Genomic DNA, 17,674 nt, shown 5'->3' with positions numbered 1-17,674 from the left:
GGATGGAGGTTATATAACAAGGATGTCCCCATTATAGCAGTGAAGTTATTAAACATTTGAAAATATAAATGAGAATCTTTAAAAAAATCTCCTTATTTTTCTCTAGAGGTTCTAAAAACTCTAACTTCCAAAGAAGTCTAGAATGGTTTGGGGGTGCTCCTATATGGAGTGAACGCACAGGCAGAGGACAGCAGTGTCAGGCCAGGAGCCCCTGTCAGATGCTCACGAGGCTAGAGTCACCTGATTACCTGGTGACCACTGTGGGGTAAAGTTACCTCTGCTCCCTGTCAAAGCCCTCACCTGGGAGGATGTTGGTTAGTCAGAGATCCCGGCCCAGTGCTGCGCTGCCTCTCACCCCACCCAAAAGACCACCCCCGACCACTTACATCCTCCGCCCTATCCTTTCACACTGGTGAAAGGGATGTGGGACACAGCTCAAGTCCATTTTGGTAGATTTTCCAAGTTTGTGATCATCTCTTCTTTCACCTGGTTTGGAGGTGGCAGAGAGCATAGGAGTGGGCAGGCTCAGCGCTACCCCAGATTCCTAAAAGTGGGGACCTCCTGCACCAGAACCCCTGGACACGCAGTTTTCTGCGTCTCACTCCAGATCCCCCAAACTGTGCTTGAGGCCAGGAAATAGCATATTAACAAGTTCCCTGGAGCCTGAGAATCACTGCTCTAGGGCTTCAGTGCATCATTCACAGGGTAGAAGGGGAGCAGAGGGGAGACGGTACCTGAGAACAGGTATGACAGAAGAAGAAACGACAGCGACAACCTGGCATCAAGGGAAGAGAAAGCCAACCATCCACCAACCAAACGAACACACGGAAACTGAGTGGCAGAGCCGGGCTGGACCTGTGACTGCCCAGGAGGAACACCTGGCTGTTCACAGAGATAATTCTGGGCAATCAACAGAAGGTCAAAAAAGATAATCCTTCTGTTCCTCTCAGAATAAAATCTACGTGCTTCCCTAAGGCCAACAGCTCCCACCAGCAGCCCCTCCTGACCTCACTGCTCACCACCTCCCGGCCACTCCCCAGCCTCCAGCCTTCCCTGACCTGTCCGCTCCCTCTGGCCTTTGCCTGCAATGCCCTTCCCCCAACTCTCTGCCAGGCCAGCCCCTCCATTCTGTAGGTCTGAGCTTAAATGCCACCTCCTCGGAGAGACCCCCTCTCACTACCCATCTAAAGTAGGACCACTCAGGACTTCCCTGGCGGTCCAGTGGTTAAAACTACACAGTGCTTCCACTGCAGAGGGTGCACGGGGTCGATCCCTGGTCGTGGGACTCTGCAATTGTTTCCTTCAAGTTTTTGTGTCAACTTCATTTGTTCTGCATTTTAGCTCATCCATCTACCTCAACCGCCCCCCTCCACCCCCGTATGTTTCAGAAAGCAGCAACAGGGTCTATCTTGGTGCTGTTAACACTAAAGCGCCTGGTACCTGACACATGGTATGTGCATGAGCAATGGACCAAGAGGACCTAGCAGAGCATGGTGCAGGGTGGACATTCAACGTAAGGAAGCTTCTTCCTCTTCCCACTACCCGTTTTTTTTTTTTTTTTAAGGATTTTATTTACTTATTTGGCTGTGTTGGGTCTTCATTGCTGCACACGGGCTTTCTCTAGTTGCGGCGAGCAGGGGTTACTCTTTCACTGCGGTGTGTGTGCTTCTCATTGTGGTGGCTTCTCTTGTTGCAGAGTAAAAGCTCTAGGTGTACGGGCTTTAGTAGCACACGGGCTCAGTAGTTGTGGCTCACGGGCTCTAGAGCTCAGGCTCAGTAGTTGTGGCGCATGGGCTTAGTTGCTCTGCGGCATGTGGGATCTTCCCGGACCAGGGCTTGAACCCGTGTCCCCTGCATTGGCAGGCGGATTCTTAACCACTGCGCCACCAGGGAAGTCCCCCACTACGCTTGGAATGAGAATGCAGGGCAGCATGTACTATCTTTCCCAAAGACTACTACCAAAAACCACTAAAGGAAAAAAAACCAGGAGGTTTGGTGTGTATAGGGGAGAAGTGTCAGTTATGTGGAAATGTGCCCCATGTGGTACCTTTCCCCAGTGCTGTCTTCTCAGTGTGTGTGTGTGTGTGTGTGTGTGTGAGTGAGAGAGAGAGAGAGAGAGAGAGAGAGAGAGAGAGAGAGAGAGAGAGAGAGAGAGAGAGAGAGAGAGACAGAGACAGACAGACAGACAGACAGACAGACAGACAGACGGGCAGGGGTGTTTATGTCATTGCCTCTTGTGGTTAACATCCCGTCTAAGGGTTGACTGGGCTCAGCTGGGTGGGTCTCGATTGGGGTCTGCCATGAGGTGAAAGTCAGGTGGCAGCTGGGGCTGGAATCATCTTAAGGCTCAACTGAGCTGGTCCTCCACGGCTTTGCTCCTATTTCAGCTGGGCCAGTCAGAGGCTGCCTGAGCCTCTCGGCTGCCCCATGTGACTAGCTTAGGCTTCCCTCACAGTATGGTGGTCTCAGGGCAGCTGGACTTTTAAAATAGTGGTTGGCTTCCCGAGAATAAACATGCCAAGAGCTCCAGGTGGAACCTTCAGGGCTTCTTATGACTTAGACGTGGGAAGTCATACAGCATCACTTCTGTTGATTTCTACTGATCAAAAAGTGAGCCAGAGGCCATCCCAGATTCAAGGGCATGAATACTGGAAGGCATGGTTCATGGTTGGCAGAGGTGGGAGCAAGAGGCATCTTTGGAGACTGGCTACCACGCTAGCTATAGGACTGTGGACTTAAATTCTTTGTGTCTCAGTCTTCTCTCCTGTAGAATGGGAGAGCAGTTCCTACCTCATACAGCTTTTGTAAGGAGCATATGAGTTAATAATATATGGAAAACACTTAACAATGCACCGTGCAAGTGTCAGCTGTATTATTAGCACTCAAAAGAGTAAGGAGCAAACCTTTTCTCTAATTAATCTCTGTATCCCAATGTCTATTAAATGTTTTATGATCATGAGCTGCTCTCTATGGGAAGTAAGAGAAGTACTCTTTCTCCAATTAAAAAAAAAAATCGTTTTTTATTTAAAAGTCTAGGTTGGTTTAAAGTTGGGGTAGAAGCAGTCATTTCTCACGATCGAGTATGCATTTAAGATATTAACAAAAACTAAAGATATCTTCCAGGGCTTGGCAAATGCCATTCTGAGTCATGGTCGTGACGCACTCACAGTAGGGGCAGAAGGAGCCACACTCGTGGTGTGGAATTTCCTGTGGCACTGGCGGAAAAGGAGTCTGAATGTGTTTGTCAGCAAACTTCCCCGAAACAAAAAGAAAGCAGGATTTCCTGTTGGAGGCCCAAGAAGCGAGTGATGTCCAGGACCTCACAACCCAACCTCAGACTGGCCTTAGCTCTGGCCAGAAAACAGGATCTGCCAACACATTCATCAGCACTCAGCCCCAGGCACTGGGGATGCACCCTTTTCTGTTGTTGCCAAATTCAAACAAAGCTCAGAGACAAGTCATTGAGCTCAAGCTCTAAATATAAAAATGGCTTCATGATCCAAGCCTGTGGACATAAGTAAGTTCTACTCCTCAGAATTCCTACAGAATTCTCTACCATGTCATCCTCTACCTCATACTCCTCAGTATTCCACGCAGCCTCCAGGATAAACCCAGTCTCCTGACGTGTGCATCCACCCGCCACATACACACGCTCCAGCCACAGCCATGACTCACATTCCTCCAAAGGGTTCTGAGCTCACACATCTTCCCGTTCTTGCAACCTCCTTCCATTGTCTCGAGGAGAATAACAATAGTTAGGGGAGCCAGGTTATCTTTCCCTTGACTGTGCACCAGACAGGTACCGTGACAAGATGTCACATCAACTCACTTTATCCTCACCTCATCCTGTACAGCCCTGACCTTGCGGGTTGATGAACTCACGCATTTACCTGGAGTCTCTGATCAAGGAGAGCTGCATCATAAGGTCAGACATACAGATCAATGAAACAGAATTGAGAGTCCAGAAATAAACCTCCACATTTATAGCCAACTGATTTTCAATAAGGGTGCCAAGACAATTCAGTGGGGAAAGTACTGTCTTTTCAACAAATGGTGCTGGGACAACTAGATACACACATGTGAAAGAATGAAGTTGGGCCCTAAAGTCACACCATGTACAAAAATTAACTTAAAATGGATTAACGACCTAAATGTAAGTGCTAAAACTATAAACCTCTTAGAAAAATATAGGAGTGAATTTTCATGAGCTTGGGTTAGGACAAAAGCACTAGTGGCAAAAATTTAAACAGATAAATCAGACTTCATTAAAATTAAGAACTTTTAATGCTTCAGGTTAGACCATAAAGAAAGTGAAAAGACAACCCAGATAATGAGACAAAATATTTGCAAGTCATATATTTGACTAGTACATACGACATATAAAGAATGTTAAAACTCGGGCTTCCCGGGTGGCGCAGCGGTTAAGAATCCGCCTGCCAACGTAGGGGACACGGGTTCGAGCCCTGGTCCGGGAAGATCCCACATGCCGCGGAGCGACTAAGCCCGTGTGCTATAACTGAGCCTGTGCTCTAGAGCCCGTGAGCCACGACTACTGAGCCCGTGAGCCACGACTACTGAGCCCGCATGCCACAACTACTGAAGCCCACATGCCTAGAGCCCGTGCTCCGCAACAAGAGAAGCCACCGCAATGAGAAGCCCACACACCGCAATGAAGAGTAGCCCCTGCTCGCCACAACTAGAGAAAGCCCGCACACAGCAACAAAGACCCAATGTAGCCAAAAATGAAAATAAATAAATTAAAAAAATAAAGAATGTTAAAACTCAACAATTAAAAGACAAATAATCCAAATAAAAACGGGCAAAGCCTCTATATATACATTTCTTCAAAGAAAATATAGAAGTGGCCACAATGCACATGAAAAGATGCTCAACATCATTGACCATTAGAGAAATGCAAATTGAAACCACAGTGAATTGAAACCCCTTCATACCTATGAAGATGGCTCTAAGCAAAATGACAGTGTTGATGAGAATGTGGAGAAACTGGAAGCCTCGTACACTATTGGTGTATGAAAATATAAAATGATGCAGTCACTTTGGAAAACAGTCTGGCAGTTTCTCAAAACATTAAATACTGAGTTACCATATGATTCACCAATTCTGCTCCTAGATTTATACCCAAGAGAATCAAGAACATACGTTTTCTCACTCTCTTTTGTTTTTGCCTGTGCCCTGCGCCATGTGGGATCTTAGTTCCCCGACCAGGGATCGAACCCACCCATGGCCCCTGCAGTAGAAATGCAGTCTTAACCACTGGACCGCCAGGGAAGCCCCAAGAATGCACATTTTCACAAAAACTCATACATGAATGATCATAGCAGCATTATTCAAAATAGCCAAAAAAGTGCAAACAACCCGAATGTTCACCAACTTATGAATGAATAAAACGTGGTACAGCTGTACAATGGAATTTTTATTCAACCATAAAAAGGAATGAAGCACTGTTTGACTCACACGAACCTTGAAAACATTATGCTAAGTGAAAGGAGCCAGACACAAGGGCCACATGCTGTATGATTCCATTTATATGAAATGTCCAGAGTAGGTAAATCCAGAGACAGAAGGTAGATTAGTGGTTGCCAGGGTCTGGGGGGAGGAGAATGGGTAGCGATTGCTAATGAGGACAATGTTTCTTTTTGGGGTGATGAAAATTTTCTAAAATTCATTATGGTGATGGTTGCACAACTCTGTAAATATACAAAAACAAACAAACAAACAAAAAAACCCACTGAATTGTTCAGAGAGAGAGAGAGAAAATGCAGATTTTTTAAAAAAGGGGAAGAAAAGTCCCTTCCCTTAGCAGCTTTGCTGACAGCCTACTTCCCATACTCCACTTCTTGTTCAGAACTCCTGTAATGCACAGGGTCAGAGTGGCTTGTCTGCAGGTCCATCCACCCCAGCCGAGGGTGTGCACCAGGGCCAGGGGCTGTGCCTCATTCCTTTTGAATCCAGGACTGTGCTTGGCACCCAGCAGGCAATCAATATAAATGTGTGTTGAATGAATAGTCTCTAGCATGCCCCTACTATTACCCACTGCTTTTTATACCATCACTTCTAAAATAAAGGAGTGCCAAAAAGATCACACACACAATATCTGTCCATTATTTTAAAATTCTTTTTCCACCAAATATTTTTTAAACCAGATGATCAATTACTGTTGTCCCTTTTCCACTTCGAGAGAGACATGTGATTTCAAAAGTTAAAAGCTAATTATCAATAAAATGACCGAGGTACGGGGAAAAAAGGTAAAAACGCTTAGCCAAACACAGCATATTCAGTCCCTGACCAACAAATTCCACATTTCAAATAACTTGACAAAAATTTCCCCCACTCTGAGACAGAAGACTTTAAGAGGCAAGAAACCAGTACCAACCAATATTAAATTCAGCCTTTGAAAACTCTGGCCTGTACCACCACCACCACATTGAGATGGTGAGAGTAATAATAACAGCTAACATTTACTGAGCACTTACTATGTGCTAGGCTGGGTATTATTTTCTGCTTTCTAGGTATTAACTCAGTTACAACAGCATTATGTGGTAGGTACTATTATTACCCTCATTTCCCACAGAGATTCACAACTTTCCCAAGGCTGCATGGCTGGTAGATGGCTGAGCTAAACTGGAACCCAGCAAGTCCAATTCTCCTGCCCGCGTGTTTCTCGCTATATGACATAGGACAGCCCACAGGGACTTCAGTCCCTTGACTGGACCTAGGAAAGCAACATGTTTGACTCTGGGTTTACAGACTGAATAGTGTAGGTTCTAAAAAAAGGCCTCAGAAAAAAACATGAATATGCAGGAATTGAAATCCATGGGTGAATATCTGATACTTGAAAGTCTATTCTTTTATATACCCTTTATATATCAGGTGGAAAATATCTGAATAGACAACATGGTCAGTCAAAACCTGCAAAACCTTGACCTGCCTACCTCTGCAAGGCCACCGCCTTCTGAACTTTCAGCCACAGGCCTCCGCCACCTTCCGAGACTGTGGTCCTCCCACCTCACCCCTTCTCATTGAGCTCAATGCCTTATCTATTTCCTTCCTGGCACTCATCACTATTTACAATGATTTTATTCATTTGTTTACCTGCTTTTCTTGTCTGACTCTCCCATCAGAATGTAAATTCCATAAGGGCAGTGACCATGTCCATCTTTTTTGCCTAGTGTTTGTTGAATGGATAATAATTCTCTACGTAGGTGACAGCTTTCTTTCAGAACAATCTGGTGCATCAGTGACTGGCTGGATGACCACACTAGGCTGTAGCAACTCCAAGGCAGGGGCGGTACCTTGTTCATCTTTATGCTCCCAATTCCTAGCTTAGTACCTGGCACACAGGAGCTCATTGCATCTCGACTGAACTTGTTCATTAATGAACTGCTGTCAACGTGGAGGGCAGTCTCTATTGGAGTACCTCAAGGCTCCACCTTGGGTCCTGTCTGCTCAACTTCTGGATCCAAGGGCGATGGTAGAAGGGCATGCTGATGAAGCCTGGGGATGCCTTAAAGCTGGGAGGAGCTGCAGTGGACAGGGAGAGGAGCTAAGAGAGCCTGAACAGTCGTAAACCCAAAACCCCAGAAACAAAACAATAAATTAAGAAACCCTGTACCAGGGTGGGAGGAGGGAGAATTAGATGAAGATAGTCAAAAGGTAAAAAATTCCAGTTATAAGATAAATAACTACTAGTGATATAATGTACGACATGATAGAGATAATTAACACTGCTGTATGTTATAAATGAAAGTTGAGTTCTCATCACAAGGAAAAGAATTTTTTCTATTTCTTTAATGTTGTATCTGTGTAAGATGATGGATGTTCATTAAACCTATTGTGTAACCATTTCATGATGTATGTAAGTCAAAACCTTATGTGGTACCCTTTAAGCTTACACAGTGCCATATGTCAATTCTATCTCAATAAAACTGAAAAAAAAACAAAAAACAAAATACCACCCTGTACCAACCACAGGATGGGAAGGCAGGGACAGGAGTAGCACCTGTAATGAGGGTCACATGTCCAGTGAGCTCAGGTGACTGCAGTCTGAGATGCTGGGATGGTCCTGAGCCGTGTCTGTATTGGGTGGTGGTGAACAGAATGAAGGAGGGGATAGTGCTGCCTCGACTCCCCCTTTATTTAATGATTATTTCTACTCTTATTTATAATACTACCCAAGGAAGGCCTGAACTTCTCCTGGGGTACTCGGCAGGCATGGCAGGCCCCCCCTCAGAAACTCTCTGTGAAGTCCAGCCTTGGGCTGTGTGGTCCACCTGAAGTACAGGAAGCACCTACCATAACCGCCTGGCCCTGGGAGCCGCCGGCCTCTTCAGCCTCCAGCTCTCAGCTCTCCAGGTGCTTCTCAGAAGAGCCTCTGCTGCTGTTGGACCTGGCTAATATCTCGCTCCAAGCCTTCTCACTCTTCTAGTGAAAAAGACTCATTCCTCCGTGTATGTGTGTTTTCCGCTCTAGTCCTCCCTGCTCCCAGAGCACAAGAGGGGAAGTCACTCTTATCTGGAACTTTCTAAATGATCTCTCTCCTGTCTTGCACAGCCTTCAAAATCCGGTCTTTTGTCTTTCAAGCTCAAGAAACGTGTCAGGTAGGTGTGTTTGGACTTCCCTGATTACAGTTTTCGTCATCGCTATTTTTTTAGCATCTTAAATGATTACCAGTTGGATTTCCATTCCCTCTTTCCTGTTCTGTCAATTCTTTTGTGATGTTATGTCTGGGCACCTCCACTGTGTTGGCATATCCTTGAAATGACCTGCTCACATGTACCTGTCAGTATTCAGATGCCTTTTTTATTCTTGAGTGCTTTCCTTAATGCTACCAAAATCAGGAGGACATAAGGATGTCTATATGTAAATGTTAAGACATTAATCAATGATTTTGAAGCTAATGTTATGGCCTGTTACGTTAGCTGAAGCACAGTTAGATCTCTTCTGTTTCATTCATTATCATCATTGATTGCTTTTACTAGCAGGACATTTTCTGCCCTTCTATTTTTCACTGTCTTCTCAGTTCTATTCACTGATTTATAATGAGAAAGGCTTATAGAGAGAAGGGCTTAAACATCAGAAGAAGGTGCCCTTAGACTTTCATTTGACAAGCTGCTGGTCCTAGCTCCTAGGTCCGACCTGCTGGTAGATCTGTTGGAAAATTCAGATCAAGAGTTTTTTTCTTCTAGAGTTATTTAAATTTTTAAAAGGGAAAAACTGTACTATTTTTGTTATCAAAGTCAAGTCTGTTGAAGGCTACACAAAACCTCATGCTCTCAGGAAACCACAGGAATAATTACTTGCTGCTAAAATAGCACCTTCCAAATGCTTATGTGCTAAGTAGATGGACAAGTACACCAGCTGCCACATTAGAATTTTTCACAGTCTTCTCCTTGTCAGACAGGGATGTTATAATTGCAGCCAGAACCCAGAGGTTTGTACCACACAGTTGGGAACACACTTGTGTTCATGCCAAGTCCAGAAATAAATCCTAGATGATGTTTAGGTTCAGCACGACATTAACAGTATTTTAGGAAGCAAACAGTTCAGGAGCCGGAATAATAAGAGATTGGGAATGAAAATAAGGATGTGTGGATAAATGTGCTCTTTTCTTATCACAGAGAGTCAAAAATCTGGACGCCATCATCAGGGCAAAGGACGTTCTCAAGACTGAACCTGGTCAGATTTCACCCACCCACTTCAAGAAAATAACTTAGAAAATCTTAAGAACCCAAACATTTCTTTTTTTTTTTTTTTTTTTTTTTTTGCGGTATGCGGGCCTCTCACTGTTGTGGCCTCTCCCGTTGCGGAGCACAGGCTCCAGACGCGCAGGCTCAGAGGCCATGGCTCACGGGCCCAGCTGCTCCGTGGCACGTGGGATCTTCCCAGACCGGGGCACGAACCCATGTCCCCTGCATCGGCAGGCGGACTCTCAACCACTGCGCCACCAGGGGAGCCCCAAACATTTCTTTATTGGCTACAAGAAAAGAATCAAGAAAAGCTTGTAGGAATTTTAGGTAGCTCTTACTTCAGTAGAATAAAGTTACTATTAAAAATATATCAGAATATTTTAATTCCTGCTTGATGGGAATTCTCTATGTCAGGCAAGAAAACTACAAGTTAGTATCTAAGCTCACCCTTCTGTTCCTAAAGATTTTCTGTTAACTATAATTAAACCAAGGAACGTCAGAAGGGTAATGGGTTTCCATATGGAGTAGTATACTAAAAATTGCTTCAAAATCAATTACTCTAGGGGGTTTTATTTATAGAACTCCCAAAGAGGAGATTTAGACAACATTTACTCCCCTCCAATGCTGACTATGCATTCTTGTTTCACTCTGGAGCACAGAGCAGGGACCTGACTTCTAGGGTCCATGTTAAGGACCTGCTGATGAGAAGGCTGGGCTAAGACACATTCTAACTGGTAAAGGTCACTTCTAACATAAGAGTGGGTTTGCCATGTTTTGCCTCAAACTGAACACCCCAAAATACGAATCATCATGTAGAAATGTCAACTGTTTCTTCTGGTCACCTATGACTTTGGCCAAGAGAAGAGCAATGTCCTCCGTGTAATCACACTTGCCCCCTCTACTCAGCACAGAGTAAAAAGGAAGCAGGCTTATGACGTCACGAGAGAGAAGAATGAACAAGGAAGAAGGGAGCCACAGGTAAGGGGAGGCACGTGACTGAACCCGGGTTCAGGACTCCTTCCTGGAGATATACCCTCACTAGGCCATCTGGTTCCCAGAGCTCGGGGTACCTGGGCAGTTCCCTGGGGGTGCCCAAGGGCTGCCAGTGATGATGAGGCCAGCTCCCCAGCTTAGGTCCCTCCTTCCCTGTTCGACCACCAGCAAAGTAGCACGACGCTCCACTGCCCCACCTGCCATCTGCCTCATCCCATGTAGATGGGGAGAACTCTGAGTGTGATGCAGTCAGCAGGTCTTCTTGGGGGTGCTCTGCAGTCACCCCATGCTCATCACCTCCTCCTGTAGCTGCACTGTCTGCCCAGCGTGTGCTCAGCCAGGGCTGCACAACCCTGCAGGCTAGAGGGTGGACTAGGTCCACACAGCAGCGTCAGCCTGCAGCCACTGCCTGAAGGACACATCCCCTCAGCTTGTTCTCCAAAAGCAGCACCTCGTTAACAGCTTTTACTCTGTCCAGTCCCCGGATGTCAAGCCTGGTTGCCTATCTGCCCAGCAGCTGGGGAAAGAATTCTTACCATCGCTGTTAGGCTCCCCTTTCCCAGAGGAGCGAGGGCGAGGGGTTCCCTAGTCAGGTCTGGGCTCCTGTCTGTGCAGGACTATGTGCAGGTTTAACTTAGCAAGTCCTAAATGAAGAGCACGCTGTAGACACATGGCAAGGGCTCAGTACCTGGTGGCTGTTCTCATACTGCTATTGTGAATACACACTTCAAGGAGACGCTACGTGTGTAAGAGGGACCTGCTTGATGAGACTCTGCCTGCTGATCCATCAACTGCACTAAGGGACAAGCGGAGGGGCAGCAGCTGCCCCCTTCCTCTTTCACAGACGAAACACCCGTCAGGGAGGCAAAGCCCCACCAATAAGGTCAGTGGCGGATGTTTCAAATGTTCTGTGGGGTCACACTTTGTCCCCGTGCCTCATCCAGTGCTGACACAGATGACTGGCGAAGGTGGTGCTGTGATTTAGGAGCTGGAGGGATGGAAGCAGACGGGAGCGTGTGTGAGAATGCAGCGCTGTTTGCAATAGTTTAAGCTGAAGCAGCTTTAAAACAGTATACATTCTTTGGGGTTAATATCCTTTGGGGTTGAAACTGTCAGCTAAGTGACTCCAACCAGCCACGGTGCCCGAACACGGTACGGCACCTAAGCCTGGGGACCCCGGCCACAGTGCCCGGGGCTGCCATTGTTTGCCGCTCTGGGTCCTTCCCCATCAGCTGCTGTCTGTCAGGGCGGCAGGGACCAGCTGACTGGTTGGAACCATATGTGCTATTTCTGGGCATAGGATGTGAAGAAGGACATGCCACAGTAAGTCAGGATATGAGTCAGTTATTATAAAGTGTTAAAAAGAACTGTCTTCAAAGCATCCTGAGAGCATTACACCACGCTAACTACTCTGAAGGAGCTATAGGTTGAAAGACACTTAGAATCACTAAGCCCAGGAGAAACCCTGAAGAACATGGATGATTAGCATTGGTCAAAGGCCTGCCAATGAACAGGAATGGATAACGCTGAAGCTAAAATCCAGAGGTCCTAAAATTTAAAGGCAAAAAGAAAATTTCCAGGACCACATATATCTCTGGCATACTTCCATCAGACATGCAGAAGCAGTGGAAACATAGGCAGCTTGAAAAAGCTGTGGGACGTGGGTTTGCTTTATTTTCCTTTTAAAATAAAACACTGTATTTTCAGAGCAATGTTTAATGGGGCCAAATTAATGGTCCTAAATTGGTTTTTAAAAAAATCTATTGGCACCGAGGTGTAAAGATACACAAAAGATGTCTCTCTGGAGTGCTGTCTGCAAGAGGGAAAAATTATTAACCACACGACATCCACAAATCAGTTAAATAAATGACGTTATGCCCCTTTGATAGAACCTAAGCAGCTGTCAAAAGGAATAAAGTAATTTAAATATACTGGCATAGAATGATCCGTGATAGCTGTTATGGCAAAAAATCAAGTTGTAGCAAATGTGCATGGCAATCTCATTTCTGTTAAAAAAGGTATGTTTGTATATGCAGAAGAAAAAGTCACTAAGGGGCTTCCCTGGTGGCACAGTGGTTGAGAGTCTGCCTGCCGATGCAGGGGACACGGGTTCGTGCCCCGGTCCGGGAAGATCCCACGTGCCGCGGAGCGGCTGGGCCCGTGAGCCATGGCCGCTGAGCCTGCGCGTCCGGAGCCTGTTCTCCGCAACGGGAGAGGCCACAGCGGTGAGAGGCCCGCGTACCGCAAAAACAAAAACAAAAACAAAAGTCACTAAGGAGCTGGAGAAAACCATTTACAACTGTTATTTGTGGCTTTTTCTACAAGTGCAATGTTCTTGGAGGCCTCAGGGAGGCCTAATGGCCCACTAAGTCCCTGAACGAATGGGTGAAGGCACAGCACGGTAGCTGGAGGCTGCAAAATCAGCATTTCTCAGACGGCATGAGAAGAGAGGGCTTATAGACATGGGGAGCCCTTTCTTTAACCCTGTCACGGGACCTCTGCTTTCTAGCTCCCAGGTGTGTCCTAGGGCCTGTGTAACGTTCTTTGGCTTCAGGAGTGGGGCAGTTCACTGGCTGGCCATAACCCCACTGCTCCTGTTCAGGGGCTGTAAAGAGTTACCAGTGAGAAGTGACAGCAGCAACGCATCCACTCCAGCGTCTCCCTCCCAGCAAAGCCTCCAGGAACTGTCCTCTGTTTCAAGGGCCAGGGCGAGGGAACTTGACCTGCCACTGGGACCACAGGAATCCATCCTAGTGCCCTCCCTGTCAGGAATTTCCTCTCTGTAAGTAAACAGTCCTCTGGTCTGCTTCCAACAGCCCCTTTACCGGGAAGGTGGGGGAGACCGCAGGCCCATCTATTTAACCACAGTGCACAGGTCTGGAAACAGTACTGCCTCAGCCTTGTGTTGTGAAGGCTGAAGAAGCCCAGACGTCACTGTTCTTCACAAGCGTTTTCTATTCTCCACAAATCTCCTCTGAACGCCTTATCGTCTCTCCTTTCCCATCCCAGAGCTTCCCTTAGGTAATTCCTATTCATCCTCCAGATTCCGGCTCCAACGTCTCTTCCTCTGGAGAGCCTTTCCCAACACGCCAAGGCCAGATATCCTCCTTACACTCTGATAGACAGTCCCCATCGCAGAGTGAGTATCCCAGCTCTTGTTCTCTATTTATTTCTGTGATAACGAAACTCATGTCTGTTTTCCTCGTTAGAACACAAGCTCCTCCAGGGCAGAAACTGCACCTGTTCTTTCTGCATCCCCAGTGCGCGGTACAGCGTCTGGCACCAAGCAGATAGCAATAAAGGCCTCACTCAGTAGAAGGCTGCTGCAGAGGTGACTGGGGTGGAATACACGGCACTGGGGGAGGGAGGAAGAGCAGCTGGGAGGGCTTTCTCCTTTGCTGTCACTAGCTGGCCTTCTTTATTTTTTGTCATGTGTCCCAGTGAGTGGTCAGCAAGTGGTCCCCTCTTAAAGTCTGAAGATCTATGTGAGGTGGGTACTAGTATTACAAGACAGTGTTTAAAGGAATTAAGAGGTTATGACTAAGGCTCCAGAAAGTTTCTCAGTTGAAAGAGCAGAACTTCTGACCATATGACTTCCTGGTTATTTCCTGGGACCTCTTCAGCTCTGGACCCCGGGGCTGCCCAGGGATGCTGGGGGTGCCCTGGAGGATGGACAGAATACAACAGGGGCAGAAATCCTCTGCCAACATCAGAGAAAGACTCAGCCAGCCCCGGTGAGGGGTGGGGGGCCCGGAAGGGCAGGGTGGGCACTGACCTCGGCTGATGCGCTGCTTCTCCCCAGACAGGATGCCGGGGCTGTCGATGATGCTGATGCTTTTCAGGACCTGATTGGGCAGCTGGGAGCACATGAATCTGCAAGAAAGGGATCAAAGGCGGGATCAGAACCTGCACGTTGCGGAGTGCTCTAACCTCGGAGCTCCTTGGCCTCTCCTGGCTACTGACATCTTCTGAAAAGCGGGGGCTTGGAGGAGACTGATGGCGCCTCCCCTGGAGACTCGATGCTGGTTCACAGGGCAGCTACTGGAGGGTGGCCGGGCACCGGATGCTCCCTACCACCAGATCCCTTACTGTTAATTTTATTTTAGCTAACGTTTATTGAACACAGGTTATTTTACAAACATCATCTCATTTGTTCCTCATATTAATCTCATGAGGAAGGCAACACTGTTTACCTCCGGGAGGTTATGTAACTTGCTCAGGGTCACTCAGAGCTAAGCTTTAAACCCAGGTTGGTGTGACTCCAAAGGCCACCAGCCCCACCCGCCCCTCCTCTATCCTGCTCCTTAGACAAACGTCCCAGACTTTTCCTCCCTGGGAATCCCATGCTTCCTTCAGGGTCACTGCCCCACTGGGCTGGAGTATCCCAAGCTCTGTCCAGCCCCTGCTCACTCCCTAATGTGACAGCGGAGGTACTAGGGCCTGTTTTCACTGTCCGATGCCCCAGGGACATGCTATGGCTCCAGGCTCAGGGTGGGGCAAGCACCTGTGGGCAACACCCCAAATCCTCCAGGTGCTTCAGTGCCCTAAGAGTGGACAAAGGGGCAGGGGTAGGCAGGGCCCTGGCCAAGCATCTCCCAGCCTCCTTCCTTGTCCATCACCTTCCCGATACCACCTCCTCCTTCTCATCCTCATCCCTCTGCTGTGGTTCCTGTCGGCTGCCCTGGCGTTGGCCTTGGAAGCAGAGTGAAGTGGCAGGAAAATTGTGGCCTGTGCGTCAGCAGACCTGGGTTCAGGTTCAGCTCATCCTTTGCCAGTAACTTGCCTGGGACCCTGGGCAAGGGCTTCCTCATTCTGGGCCTCAGTTTTCTCATGTGTCAAGGCACCAGGGGTTGGCGAGGTTCTTTTAGCTTTAACACGGTGTAACTCTAGAGGACCAGAGGGAAATGCTTTGTTACTTCCACCCCAGGCAACCTGGGGGCATCTCTGTTAGGCACTGTGTATGTTTTAAGGCAGAAACTAGAGTGTCTCTCCTTCTCCTATATTGTAAATGGCTAACTTTGGTATCTGTGTGGGCAAAAGGCTTGAAAATCCTTGGGGAAAGCTCAGTTCTTTCATTCAGTGGAAAAGGTGGGATTACTCAGAAAGTAAATATGCTGGGAATGCAGGAGAGGGAGGCCTGCCTGGCCCTCACAGCACATGTGGACAGCACAGCCCCCGGGCAGGCGTGGGCAGCCCTGAGAGAGACATGCAATTACTGACATTGCAAATGAACTTTCACTGAAGGTGCTTGGGACAAGTTTCTCAGATATTGTTTCCCACATTTTCAAGTCATCCCAGGAAGATGTAGGAATGATAACTATGATCATTCTGCAGCTGGAAAAGTTGAAGCACAGAGCAGTTACGACATGTGAGGCCATGCTGCTAATGCATGGCTGGCTGGAGACTGCAGCCTGGTATTTCTGATGTCAGGTGAGTAGAACTCAACCCGTAAAGTTAAAAACCTCATAACATTAAAAATAAGGGGTCAAGTTAATTTATGAGAAGCCCCTCATTTCTGATTTTCTCCTACCCCTCCACCTTTATAAACCCCACTGCCCAACACTCAGCAGATCTGTGAGAATAAAGTGCACTGGGATCACTACACATTCTCTGTAAGTTCACCGAGCAAAAAACGCCATATTCAAGTCTCTAGATTGGGGTAGGAACAGAGTTCTGAGCACATCTGTGGTGGACTGCATTTCTTGTGGTAATTAGGTCTCTTATCATAGTCCCATCCTTTTTATCAGATGGCTCAAGACATCTGGCAATGCTGAGAAAACTGCACATATGTGAAACTTTTTCACATAAAGTATTCCTGTGAGAGGCAGACCTTTTTCTGGAACCACAAGCTCACACTTGATACCAATTTTTCCAAAACACAAAACCCTTGGATTCTAATGTGAAGTTAACAGAGGGATTCAAAATTTAGAAACCATCCACTCCCTCCATACAAAGAGACAAGGTTTCAACAACTCCCATGCCTCCTGACGTGACAGCAGAGACAAAATGTGTAAGCCACAAAACAAGATGGTCTGATGTGGTGACATCACCACGCAACATACAGGGAGCAGGCCCAGGGCCAGGAGGGATGACTGCAGACAAAAGGGGGGAGGGGAAGGGGGGGGAGAAAAGAAGAGGGAGGGGAAGGAGGATGGGGGGAGGGGGGAGGAGTGGGGGAGGGGAGGGGAAAGGTGAGGAGGAGGGGAGGGGAGGGAGGGGAGGAGGAGGGGAGGAGAGTGGGAGGGAAGGAGAGGGGGAGGGGAGGAGGAGGGGAGGAGATGGGGAGGGGAGGGGAAGGGGAGGAGAGGGGGTGGGGAAGGGGAGGAGAGGGGGAGGGGAAGGGGAGGAGAGGGGGAGGGGGAGGGGGAGGGGGCTCTCCAGGGGCACCCCGAGAGAGGGTGACAGGGGTTGTGTGAGCAGAGCTGGACTTTGCACAGCCTGCCCAGCATGTGTGTGGGGGAGGTGGGGAGGTGGGCAAAGGAGCACAGGGCACAGTCAGCTTTCAGACCCCTGTGTGGGGGCATGGCCCACACTCTTAGGGGTTAGAACCACACATGCATTTTCTTAAATGGTTGTACTATAATCAGAAAAAACCCTAATGCAATGCTGTTATAGCAATCTTATCTTCCTTTGATGTTCCATGAAAGGAAGGTGAAAAGTGGGTTATTTATTGGATATAACACAGTCAGCCTTGGGGCAGGCCTTTCCCAGTGATATGTCTGCTGCAATGTTTCCAAGCACAGATTTGCTGTCCCAAGATGGATTTCCTACTTCTTTCAGAGGTACTAACAAGCACAAAGTGTACCCGTGCCTTGCCTTCTACATTTCACGTGAAATACGCACACGTGCCAGTTAAGCCCAGGAGCCTCACGTAAGCTTTATGAAATATGTCCCTCACCCAGGGCTGGCTTGATATATTTTATTTTTGATAAAAGGAGAGGAGGAGGGGATCGAACCCTACATTGGACCCGAAT

At 47.5% G+C, this 17,674-nt stretch overlaps 1 protein-coding gene across 1 annotated transcript in view; it reads right to left on the bottom strand.

Annotated features, from left to right (window-relative positions):
- EHD4 (EH domain containing 4) overlaps positions 1-17,674 on the bottom strand; it is a 90,045-nt gene that overhangs the window by 33,835 nt on the left and 38,536 nt on the right. Inside the window, exon 3 of the mRNA XM_004273960.3 lies at positions 14,476-14,573. Within this exon, the coding sequence (XP_004274008.1) occupies positions 14,476-14,573 (98 nt within the window). The remainder of the gene's footprint in view (positions 1-14,475; positions 14,574-17,674) is intronic.

This window comes from Orcinus orca, chromosome 2, assembly GCF_937001465.1.
Source record: "Orcinus orca chromosome 2, mOrcOrc1.1, whole genome shotgun sequence".
Taxonomy (NCBI): Eukaryota; Metazoa; Chordata; class Mammalia; order Artiodactyla; family Delphinidae; genus Orcinus; species Orcinus orca.
Note: the sequence above shows the minus strand (reverse complement) of the source record. Positions and strands in the feature narration are given on the sequence as shown.